General features: G+C 35.9%; 1 protein-coding gene across 1 annotated transcript; it reads right to left on the bottom strand.

The window, feature by feature from the left end:
• Nucleotides 1-10,801: 10,801 nt before the first annotated feature.
• LOC108213286 (CEN-like protein 2) lies at nt 10,802-12,462 on the bottom strand. The gene is made up of 4 exons (XM_017385066.2): nt 12,158-12,462; nt 11,984-12,045; nt 11,570-11,610; nt 10,802-11,465 (listed from the first exon to the last, which is right to left on the bottom strand). The coding sequence occupies exons 1-4, from the start codon at nt 12,356-12,358 to the stop codon at nt 11,245-11,247; spliced, it is 525 nt and encodes a 174-aa protein (XP_017240555.1). The 5' UTR covers nt 12,359-12,462; the 3' UTR covers nt 10,802-11,244.
• Between the last annotated feature and the right edge of the window lie 150 nt (nt 12,463-12,612).

The raw sequence follows: 12,612 nt of genomic DNA on the forward strand, positions 1-12,612 counted from the left end.
TTGTCCTTCTTCCTAGGACTTCAAGTCATTCAGAAGCCTGACGGTATTTTTATCTGCCAATCTAAATACATCAAGGATCTTCTGAAGAAATATGGAATGGAAGAAGCATCTACTGCCAAAACCCCTATGCCAACTGCTGTCAAACTTGATCAGGACAAATCTGGTAAGTCAGTTGACATCACGAAGTATCGAGGTATGATTGGCTCTCTCTTATACTTAACTGCTAGTAGACCAGATATCATGTTCGCAACTTGTTTATGTGCTAGATTCCAGGCTGATCCTAAAGAGTCACATCTTATAGCTGTTAAGCGTATTTTTAGGTATCTTAAGGGAACCCCCAATCTAGGGATTTGGTACCCTAAAGATACAGGTTTTAATCTGGTTGGCTATACAGATTCTGATTTTGCAGGATGTAAGATTGATAGGAAAAGTACTTCAGGAAGCTGTCAGTTTCTTGGACGAAGGTTGGTGTCATGGTATAGCAAGAAGCAACACTTCGTGTCTACGTCTACAGCGGAAGCTGAATATATAGCTGCTGGAAGTTGCTATGCTCAAATCTTGTGGATGAGAAATCAACTACAAGACTATGGACTCATGTTGGATAAAATTCCGATTCTGTGTGATAACACGAGTGCCATTGCCATTGCCAACAATCCTGTTCAACACTCCAGGACAAAGCATATTGATATCAGGTATCATTTCCTTCGCGAGCATGTCATGAATGGAACAGTAGAGTTACACTTTGTACCTACTGATCAACAAATTGCAGACATCTTCACTAAACCACTAGACGAATCCACTTTCTCTAGACTGGTTGGTGAACTTGGGATGTTAAATATGTCTAATTAATTAGACAAGAAATAACTGCAATTTGTTCGTAAGTTCACAAGTTTTAAAATGTACATATTTTCAGGACTTGTGAATTTACAAAGTGCATCCAGTATTCTAAATAATTTTCTGATAATTAGTTTTAGTTATTTGCCATGATTTATATGATCTGCATAATTCTATGTGATTATGTGATTAAATGCTAAGTGGTAGATATTTAGAATTAATTCTCTTGAATTATTTAAGTGCTTATATTCAATTAATGAATATTAGTGATTATTTAATTCATATTTTAATTATATTTGATTAATGGATTTGGAGCAATTCAAATTATTTTAAGTTGACCATTGATTAAATCTTAATTAAAATAATTGCAGCACAATTCATTAAATATGTGTTGACTAAATTTTAATTTAGTTAAACTTATTTAATCTAATTGTGATATCAATTTGTTAGATTATTTTGAATTTCATCAAAATTCATTTAACAAAATTGATATATAAAAGTGTTTCACTTGATTTTAGCCTAAGTATGTATATATATCTGATGCTAGGCGCAACATTTGACCAAGTCAAATGTTGCGCCCTTGACCAACAGGTGTATATATTTTTTTGGTTAAGTCAAGTTCTGCTGCACTGTATGATTGAAGCGCAAACTTTGACCGAGTCAAAGTTTGCGCCTCGAGCGTATATGTCTGTAGACTGAGTATATTTCGACTTAGAAATATTCTAAGTCCTCCAAACTTGCGCCTCATACAGTGCATGTATGAGGGGCAGTTTCGTCAATTCAATTGTCGCGCCTAACGCACCTCCCTGTATGCATTATAGAGGGCAACTTGGTAATTAACCAAGTTGCGCCTCGGTTATACTCTGTGTATATGTACTGGACTTAGAGTTCATAACCAAGGCACCACTTCACAAACACTTGAAGCAGAAACTACTCTACCCCTCAGCCAGCCAAGTCTTATTTCTGAGAGAGAGGGAGAAAGTGCCTTAAGTGCACCACACAAGGAGGTTGTTTCTGAATCTGCAGCTCTGTCTCCTAGTCAGGAAAGGAGAATAGAACCTGAGACAACTGCAGAACTGTCTTTTTCTTCACCATCTCAGCCAAATATTACTTCAATGCACAGTGAGGTTGCACACACAATAGAAGAATTGACGGTTGCTAACACTTTGTCGTCCATGTCAGGGATAGACACTGTTGTTACTGATCCTATTCAGGGTCAAATGCCTTCACAGGCTTCTGGGGGAAACTTGGATGAAATGCCACATTCTACATCCTTGTCTACCCCCCTGGGAGGAACATTCCCAGATCCTTCAAAGGACTCTTCACCTCTCGAAGGTGAACGGCAATCTGTTTCTGAGCCCTTCGTATCAGGAAGTGTGCCAGTTACAGAGGACTTGTCACAAAGTCTTTCGCCGTCAAAGGCAGTTGTGGGAAACCAGGGTGCTTCGCCAATTCAAGGATCACATCCTTCGAGCCCTGTGTCTACCCACCCTGAGATTCCAACTCAGGATCCAACAAAGGACTCACCACTTTCAAGTGGTCGGCAACTTGTTTCTTATGACTCAGATTCATCTGACGAGGAAACCGAGGACGAAGGCTTACGAACCTTCATTGCACCTTCTGTGACCTCTCTAGAAGAGGCTAAGAAGATTTCACTTGCAGGTACATCTAAGGATGCTGGAACTTCTTTGAGTGAGAGGGAAACACTTACAGAACTAGTTATACAGAAACCCTCTGACCCACTGAGTGTTCTAGCTTTGAGTGAAATGAGAGAAACACCTGCAGAACGTACTAGTGAGAACCCCATATCCCAACCTACAATTGACTCTGCCATTCCAACTGTATCTGTGACAGAATTTGAAGCTCTGAAATTCAAAGTTCAACACTTAGAAGCTGAGAATCTTGTTCTACGGGAGGAGTTGGTAGAAATCAAAACAACAATGGAGCAAAGGTTGGCTGCCCTGGAGGCTAAGTTGCTGGCATCTCAACCTTCCAGAGAGGATTACTCAACTGAGGGGGAGAGAGCAGCAGAAAAAGCAAAAGGGAAGAGGGTGATAACAGGGGTGTCTGAAGAACTGATTGATTCTGCTCTTAGGCATCAATTCAGTTACACTCATGATGAATACATCCCTGAGTTTGTGGATGACAGGGTGATTAGGATGGTTGGTGCTGAGAATGAAGATCTTGAAGAAGGAGAAATCCCAGATGCTGAAGTCTTTGCTGATGAACTTGCATATCACAATGACATCTTTCCTGCTGAAGAGTTTGAAATTGCAAATCCACAAGACATTGCTAATGTTGCTAGGGATTATGCTGAGCAAAAGAGAGCAAGGGAGAAGTTAGAAAACCAAAGACGGATTCGAAGGGAAAGGAGACTTGCCAACTTACATAAAGATGGAGCTGAATGGGATGCTGCTAGATCTGTGTTTGACTTTCCAGAGGTCACTCAAGATAATGATGATGACGAAGTAAAAGATATCTTTGACTCCTTCAGGAACAACTACAAAGATTTACATGATTATCACGAGGTGTTGAATGATATCATTTCTACTGTGTCTGTTGCTGTTCTTCCCAGAAGAGGATGGATGGTTAACATATCATTTGAGCTACAAAGAGAAGGCCATGGACTCAAGCATGTGTCAAGTCAGTTTCTCAGAGATCTATCTTTAACTGAGCTGTTTGTGGTAAGAAACAAGATCATCTCTACCGGCAGAAAGCATAATGAAGTATTCAGAGATATGGTGGAAGAATGGATCACTGATATTGGAGTTGAAATTCATGACAAGCCCTCAGTTATTAAGTACTTCAAGGATGGTATGATTCAGAGTATAGGACTCACTGATGAAGACCCAGTTCGGTCAGATCAGTTCCATAATCTAGCTTGCCCGGACCGGGCTTTCAGTCTTTGGTCGGGCCGGCCGTAATGAATGATCGTTGTTCGGGAACAAAACAATAAGACTTAAGGCTTTCGCTATCGCTCTTCGCCTAAAGCCGTAACTTCGCTCTTCGATCCTTCGCTATCGCAAGAATATAGCGATCGAAGAGCTATCGCTCAGCTGCTTCGCGTTTAGAAAGCCGTATTGCCCGAAGGGGGCATGCTGCAAAAGCGTAGGTGAGTGATAAGCGTAGGAGGCGTGATACAATCCTCGTATACTGAAATATCTTGAAGCTCAAGTCAGGGAGAAGTGCTCAAGGACTAGCAAGGGAAGACTAACTGCTGAACTGCTATATGCCTATCGTCTGAACTTTGCTGCTCTGAGAGAATTAGACTTATCAGCCATCAATCGTCAACCACCATATCCACTGCCTCCACTAGACCCTGAAGCTCCTGAAATTCCAAATGCACCTGTTGTCACTTACAATCCTACATCTGTAATATTCAAGAAGAAGAAAGACTCTGAAGTCACTGCTATACCACTCACAGAGATTGGAAAACTCAATTCCAAAAGAATCACTCGTGCAGTTGCAGCTGTTAAGTGGTCAGTGGTAAAAGAAGACAAGAGTGTGCTCAAAGATTTGGTTGATCTTCTGGAGATAAGAAAAGCTGTAGAGACTGTCCACAACACTTCTAGAGTTCGTGCTCATCCATCAAGGATCATTATGAAAATTGAAGGAATGGAGATGAATGTCACTTTCAAGAAGTTGAAGAAGATGGTTCACCTGCAAACTTTAGAGAAGATGAAGAAAAATCTAGAGCAACCTCCACCTGAGAATACACTGGAGCAAGTGGCACTGAGTACCATTACAGCAAGGATTGAAGAGATTGAAAACAAGCTTACTCAGAAGAGAGTAGAGGAAGCTGCAAAGAGGAAAGCAGAGCAGAAGCTGATTAATGCAAGAGCCAAGAAACCAAGGAAAGATTAGTTCAGGCTAGAGGAACAATGGCTGCTTGTATTTACTTTTGATTTCTGGAAAATGTAAGATATAATCCAGACTGTACTTAGTATTATTTCCTGTTTAAAATAGTATGCTTTTTCACTGTGTCAGTTGAGTTATCCTCTTAAAGGATTTGCTTGTCGAACTCTAACAATCAAATAGGGGGAGATTGTAAAGCATAATGTAACGTAAATGTAATTACGATAACTCAACACATCAAAAGACAGGAAACAATACGTAAGTATAATACAGGAATCTACAGGTTGGAGATTCGATACGAATAGACAAAGTCAATCAAGATATCTGAGACGAGCATCTGTCCACTGGAAGAAGTTCATTAACATGTTCAAGCCTCAGTGAAGAATAAAGTTCAATTTGTTTCTGTTATCAAGATTGCCTGAAGATCAAGTATCAAAGACCAGAAGATTCCAGTATATTTAATTTGATTATTTATAATCAAATTTATCGAAGCAACATCTAACCTGGAATGACTGATCAAGTATATTATCAAGCAAAGGATTCAAGGAATTATTTCAGTTCGAGTCGTTCGTGAACCAGACCAGTGCACAGGACGTCAGAGCATACGAAAGTATTCAATGAATTCGATCAACGAATTAATTGATCAAGTCAATCGAGATGCTCCTGGATTTATTGCCAAAAGACTTCTTAAATATATATATATGTATATATATATTAATTGTGAATTATTTGAAGTTAAATAATTCAAGTAATTAACTTATCACAATTAATTAAATATATATATATATGTATATATTTAATTCATGCAAAAAGGAATGACTTGAGAAATTTCTCTAAGTCATTATACTGTGTAAGAGTTGAGGCGCAAGGTTTGACCAAAGTCAAAACCTGCGCTTCTCCTCTTCACAGTATAAGTCTGTAAGAATTCTAAGTCACTAAGTATGGCCACTGTTGGAGCGCAACCTTTGACCAAGTCAAAGGTTGCGACCCTAGATCTTGTCCCAGGCGCAACTTCACTCTAATCTTTCTAAGTCATACAGGGGAACACCAAGTGAAGAGGCGCAATGTTTGACCATGTCAAAGCGCAAGGTTTGACTTAGTCAAACATTGCGCTTGACACTGAATCAACTCTGTGGTCAAGCAATTATTCTATCTCAAGTCACATATGAATGCCTGTACAAGCGCAAACTTTGACCAGGGGGCGCCAAGTTTGACTCTCACATTTGAAGACACTGGAATATACATATATGTATATATGGAGCGCAACTTAGCTATACATATATTCATATATATATATATGTATATGAAAGTGGCGCCAATCTCCTGTGTTCTTTGGAGATAGTTTTATTTTTATTAAACGAAGTCGTCCAGGACGAACTCGTTAACCATGGTTAGTTGTTGGAAAGCCTATAAATAGAGGTTGATGTTTTCATTTGAAAACAACTACACACTTTGTAAGTGCACACACTATACACGTTCTCGAGAGTTCAATTAGAAGATCGTATTTATCGAGAGTTTGTAATAGAGTGATTGTAGTCTCTGCAGCCGACACTTGTGTTGGAATTTGTAGCACCCGAGGATTATTTCTAATACAAGAATATTCCCCGACTTGCTGGAGTTATTTATTTACGATTGATTTAACATGGACTGAAACAAAGATTATCCGCAATTAAATTAAATCGAAGAAATTGGTAAGACGTATTCAACCCCCCCCCCCCCTTCTACGTCTGATTGGACCTAACAATTGGTATCAGAGCTTAGCTGATCGATATACAGATCTGAGATCCGTAACCAATGAATACAAGCTTTTGGGCCAAGAGATCAAAAGTTACAAAGACTGTACAGATGTGGCTTTAAAAGCTCATTTTGCCATCATCTACAGAGAAGGCCAAAAGCTGTTTATTGGAACTGGCCATCCTCACTACTCATTTGCAAAAGCTGAAGAGGTGGCCAGAGAATGTGAAAAAGAGGAGTTTGAATCTCAACTCTCTTTAAATCAAGAAATAGAGGTTGATGAAAGGTATGCTATTGAGCTGGAAGAGGAGTTGGCAGCTGAGCTTCTAAATGAGAAAAGATTGCCTCTTGAATCTTCTCCAAAGAAAAAGAGAGTCAAATCTAAAACTAAGATGCCTGAGGCAGCCAAGAGAAGAGAAGAAGTGCCAGAAAAGCCTATCTCAAAGCCTTCCTATCCAATCAAGGACACCACAGTAGTACATCCAGATGTCAACTTCCATGATGAGCCAATAATGCCAAAGGAGGAGCCAATTGACTTGGAAGATATCCCAATTCCAGCTTTTCTTGTTCAAGAAACTTCCAAGCCCAAGAAGAAAGTCAAGTCTGTGGCTAAGAGGATGGCTAACCCTCCTAAACCTCCAAAAGAACCTGAAAATCCTGATGACTATCTCATTATTGCTAACATTGAAGAAATTTCTGAGTTGGAGCTGGAGCTGGATGATCTTCAAGAAGTAAGAGGAGTAGAAGCAACTTCAAAATTACCTGAAAGATTGGTATTCTCTTACAAAAACAAAGGTGATGTCATCTGCCCTCTTCACAGAGTTCTGAATTCTGAGGGATTCAGCTCTTTAACAAAAATATATGGATCTATGAAGAGGACAGGAGGATTTACACCACCTGCAAAGCAAATGGTACTAAAGAGAATCCTTGAGATCAGGAAGGAATGGTCCTCAGATGCTAGTCTGCAAAGAAGGCTGAAAATTCCCTACACTGGAAAGAAAATTCACCATGAACCTACTCCAGTCATGGAATTTAGGGACAATCAAGGTGTTAGGAGATTTTTCAGACCTAAAGATCAACTCAAGGTTGCTAGCTTGAATACTCTGAAGACTCTCCAATCAAAGCTCAACAGACAAGATAGTGATGAAGAATGGTTCTACAGGATCTTTCAGAAACAGATTAATATTCTTGAAGAAAAACTTAAGTCCAGAAGAAGAAGATCTTCTAGGAACAAGTAACTGCTCAGTCTAGAGGAGCATAATCATCTGTAAACTTTTCTAACTCTTGTATTTAAATTCTGCATTTCATTTTATTAATGTTTTGTTATCATCAAGTGTAGAATTTATGTCTGCATCTTCTCCAGTCATAAATTGGGGGAGATTGTTAGGAATCAATAATTTTTGATGATAACATAAACATTTTGTAACATGTCTTACTTAGAATCTTTATCAAATTTCAGTTGTAATTGTTATATCTCTTGTCTTTGGGAATTATCAACGGATGGGTAGAATAGGATGGCTAATTGTAAATATCCAATGCCATGTAATTTTATCTAAGTGAAGGATATTCAACTGATGAGATGTAACTATTCAACTGATGAAGACTGGATGATGTTTCAACTGATGAAAATCAAGCATTCAACTGAAGACAAAGTGTTCAACTGATAATGCTGAGTAATTCAACTGATGAGACTAGAACAGCATTCAACTGATGAACTTTGTAATTCATTCAACTGATGAGCCTGGCATTCAACTGATAAAGTCAAGAGCAGTTGAAAGTAACCAGAACTTTCAACTGATGAAGCAAAGAGCAGTTGAAAGTGACTAGAGCTTAAGTCTGACAAATCACATGGATCGAATTACACTAAAATAGACATGGAAGCCTAATTAGGAAAATAAAGAAGAAGCAGAAACATACTTATCTCATGCAGTGCAATCTGGATCAAATCAAGATGATGGTCAAAGATGAAGACATCTCAGAAAGCATGCATAAGACAAAGTTGTGCAGCATTGTTTTTAGATTAGAGTGCATTTTGTAATCTAGCTAAAAGCTTTGTAAAACTTGGAATATATAACCAAGTTAGAAGCATCAGTTGAACCTGTTCAAATTACTTGAGAGAAAAATCTGAGAGTTAGAACTTGTTTGAGTGATGAACCAGCAGCTGTGCGAATTGTAATCAATCCACAGATTCTTCTATATAAAATCTCACGGGTGGATCATTCAATCCACCCGTATTTTTAAATACTTGGTGTTTTCTGTTTTACTGTGATTAAGTGTATTGCTTCTTGAATCTTTTAATTTGTAAAAGATTGTATTCAACCCCCCCTTCTACAATCTTTCTTATAGTTGGTGTAAAATAACAAAATAGTACATGAAAACACTAATTTTTCAGAATTAGTATATTTTTCCCACAAATCCTTAATTAGTGCATTTCGAAGTTCAAGATGAGTAATATTTATCTTTGAATTTTTTGTAGCAATTGATAAATTGTTGAAATTTTTTGTATATTGAAATTTTATTTATTTTGAAAATTTAATTTATAATTAATCGTTGTTTTAATTATATTCTAATATTAATTAATATATTTTTAATTACATTAACAAAATCATCAAATAATAAAAGTAATAATATTTTAATGTTAAGAAGATTTGGATCAGTGAATATTAGTGATTCAAATTTGGACCATTACTGATCCAATCATTTTTTAGTCCACAGTTGGAGTGATTTGGAGCAGCCTCAAATTTGAATTTTGGATCACGGTTGGAGATGCCTTTGACAGCTTGATTTGGCTGTCAGTTCACATGTAAACGGTAAAGGTATTCGGAACTTATAAGTCTAAGAAATTTATTGATATTTTTTATATAAAAAATTTATTAGTCAACTTCTAATTTACAAAGAAACTTTGAAAATTGAAAATCCATACTTATTAATAATTTATTTTAATTTTTGAAATTTGATTTTACAAAAATATAAAAACTATTTTTAAAAATAATTTATAGTAATTTATTTTCATAATAAAAATTTTTATACTAGCGTGCTATAAATAAAAAAAATTATCCAAACACACAAATCAAATTTTTATTCAATTATTAATAACTTTTTAATTAAATAAGTAAACTCTTTTTTTTATAATTAAGTCAAACCCTCACAGTTGTCCCGATTAATCAAGGATAAGAAATGTAAACATAACTATAAACGGCAAGGCAAAAGATGATAATGGCCGCACGTTGAGCAGATTAATACAGTAAGCAAAATTTTCCCTCCAACTTACTCGAGTGAGCAAACTGCACACAAGTACAATAATGACTGTTGGTATATGGTACGGTAAAGCAACTGATGTGATACGCAGGCTTAGTTACATGTACGTGCTCTCTCCGTCGCTCTAGATTCTTTACCGTTTTTTCTTTTAGACGTCCCACTCATTTTTTTATATTATAAAATTTTTCTAAAATAGTTAATAGCTCTTTATTTTTTTACTTTTTCTTCTTTTTCACACTATTTTTACTCCACTATCTCTTTTTTATACCTCAGTGCCTGAGGACGGAGGGAGCATAGCCGACTGACAAAGGTGAAGGAGATCATGTAATTATATTTTACTCGATGATGTAATCATATTTTACTCCATGCAGGACTCATTTTAACATTATTTTAAAATATAATTTTATAATTTATTTTTAATATTTTTTTGAATAAAAATTTAATCATTAAATTTTTATTTGGAAAAAGAAAATCTTAAAAATAAGTTATAAAATTATATTTATGGAAACATTAAACTGCGTGCCAAATAGTGAACGTATAAAATTAAATGGGACAGCGATAGTATACTTATATTTATATATTTATTTTCAGAAAGATATTAATATATATTTTGTACAAGTAAGAAACTGTTTTTGAGAAATAAAATATGGTCACAATTATCAAGGGATTTTTGAGTAGGCCAACATGCAACTTAGAATAACAGAAGATGGCACACACTTTGAACTTCCTAAAATATAAAGCATAGTTTCATAATATTTTATATATTTTAAAAAAATTTAAAAATTAATATGAAATTATATTTTATAGAAACCTTCAAATAGGAGTATATATTATCATCATCGAGTTTTGACTGGTTTAGATTTCATGAAATGCAAACTTAAATATTTTTAGAAATTATAAAAATTAAATCTAAATCAAAATTTAAAAACCAGGAGTTAAATTTACATTCGAATTTTGAATTTCAAATTCAATTTGAAATTTAGATTTCGGCATGGATTTCACAAACTACACATACCAGTTCAATATTAGATTTGGATCGAGATAAACTTAACCTCCACCTTTCTATGGTTGAGAAAGTCTTTTTATCATGCATGGTTATAAACATATACGCTGACATTAGTTAAAAAGAAAAATAATCATGGCAAAGTTTTTATCTTAACACTACAATATAATTACAATAAAATAGTTTGATTCAAACACACAAATAAAGTACAAAAAGAAATTATTGATATTCCGGCAATTTATGAGACACTACAAAATTACCAACCAATCAAATCCGTCACACAAGAACCAATGGGAGAGTTTCTCTTTTTATTCTTTTAAGCTGGCTCTGTACTACTCATCAGTCTGTAGTAGTAGTCCGTACTACACCTGAGCTAGCACAACCCTAGCCAAGAGTAGAATAAAACAGTGGTCAATCAAAAGTCCAAAAAGATTAGTACAGTAATTAATTAAAGCACGCAGTTTCCGAGCCTGCTAATTATTCTGCCGCCTGTGCATGTAGCTAGGGTTTTTAGGTTGATTGTCCTGGCAATATTAATTAGACAATAATTAAGTAATTAATTAACGTCTTCTGGCGGCAGTTTCTCTCTGAGCATTGAAGAAAACAGCAGCCACGGGTAAGCCAAGATTGTTATTAGCTGCAAAGCGTCGAGCATTGAAATTATCTCTTGAACATGGGAGATGATTCACTGTCTGCCTCCCACTCTGCTTGTACAAAATGTACACAAACCTGTGTATCCCTATGTTTGGCCTTGGGATCTCATAGCTCACAATCTCCGTTCCTGTTCATCATACATATTTTTGGATATATAGTAGTATTAGAACAACATGATTTAATTATAATTAATCTGGTTTTGTCAATATTCGTATATACTTATTGCATTACCAAATGTTGCATCAGTGGTGCCTGGAATGTCTGTCACTATCCTGCACATTAAAATATTTACAAGAAATATATGAGTCGAATATGATAATATAATTCTATTCCAGTTGAAAAATATTAATATATTCATCATTAATGCATAAATATTCCATTTTTTTAAAATCTATAAATTATTTCAGATGCAGGTCTAAGCGCAACCATCTAGAATATCAAGGTCTAGCTATAATATACATTTAAAGTAGAGGATGCATATAGATCTCATTTACATGCACTGCATATTTTTAAATCTGTAGACTGACTTAAAATTAGAAGTCAGATTTGGTATAACATGTCTAGCTAGAAAGCTCATGATATACACGAAAAAGAAATGAAACTAGCAGATTTAAACTGGAGTTTAAGCTGGATATTGAAGAATACCAGTGGAGGTGTTCCCTCAGGTAAGGATCACTAGGTCCTGGAACATCCGGGTCTGTCAGGACCTGTACATACACAAATTAAACAGATAAATTAATTGATTTATATAAAACAGAAATATATAGTGAACTTGCAGGAACATATTTACATGTAGCTAGAGCTATTTAATTGTTTTACCAGGGTGAAGAAAGTCCTGAGATCACCACCATGAACCTCAACCCTAGGTTTAGCACTAACTGCCGAAGGAAAGAGCTCATGACCATTGCAGACTAGTTTGGTGCTGTAAGTGATGGACATTTTTATCGAAGGAATGAAATGATCCAGCACATCTCCGATAACTTTTCCTACAATCAATGGTTCTAACTCTCTGATCGCCATCGATTTCTGTGTTTGTGTTGTGTTTTATAGAGAGAGTATGTGTAGGCAGCTCCTCGGTAATAGGAGAACTGATGGGGGATGGATTTGTTAGATTGTTGAAGGGGCTGTTGTTATTTATATAACAGTTTGATTAGTACATACAGACTTATTTTTGACTAAGGAAATAAGCAACAAGATTAATATTTAAATTACAAAAGTAGCATGAGTGCTTCCACCAATCAGATGCTACAAAACTCTTTATATAAGGATTGAGA

Source organism: Daucus carota, chromosome 3 (genome assembly GCF_001625215.2).
Source record: "Daucus carota subsp. sativus chromosome 3, DH1 v3.0, whole genome shotgun sequence".
Lineage (NCBI taxonomy): Eukaryota > Viridiplantae > Streptophyta > Magnoliopsida > Apiales > Apiaceae > Daucus > Daucus carota.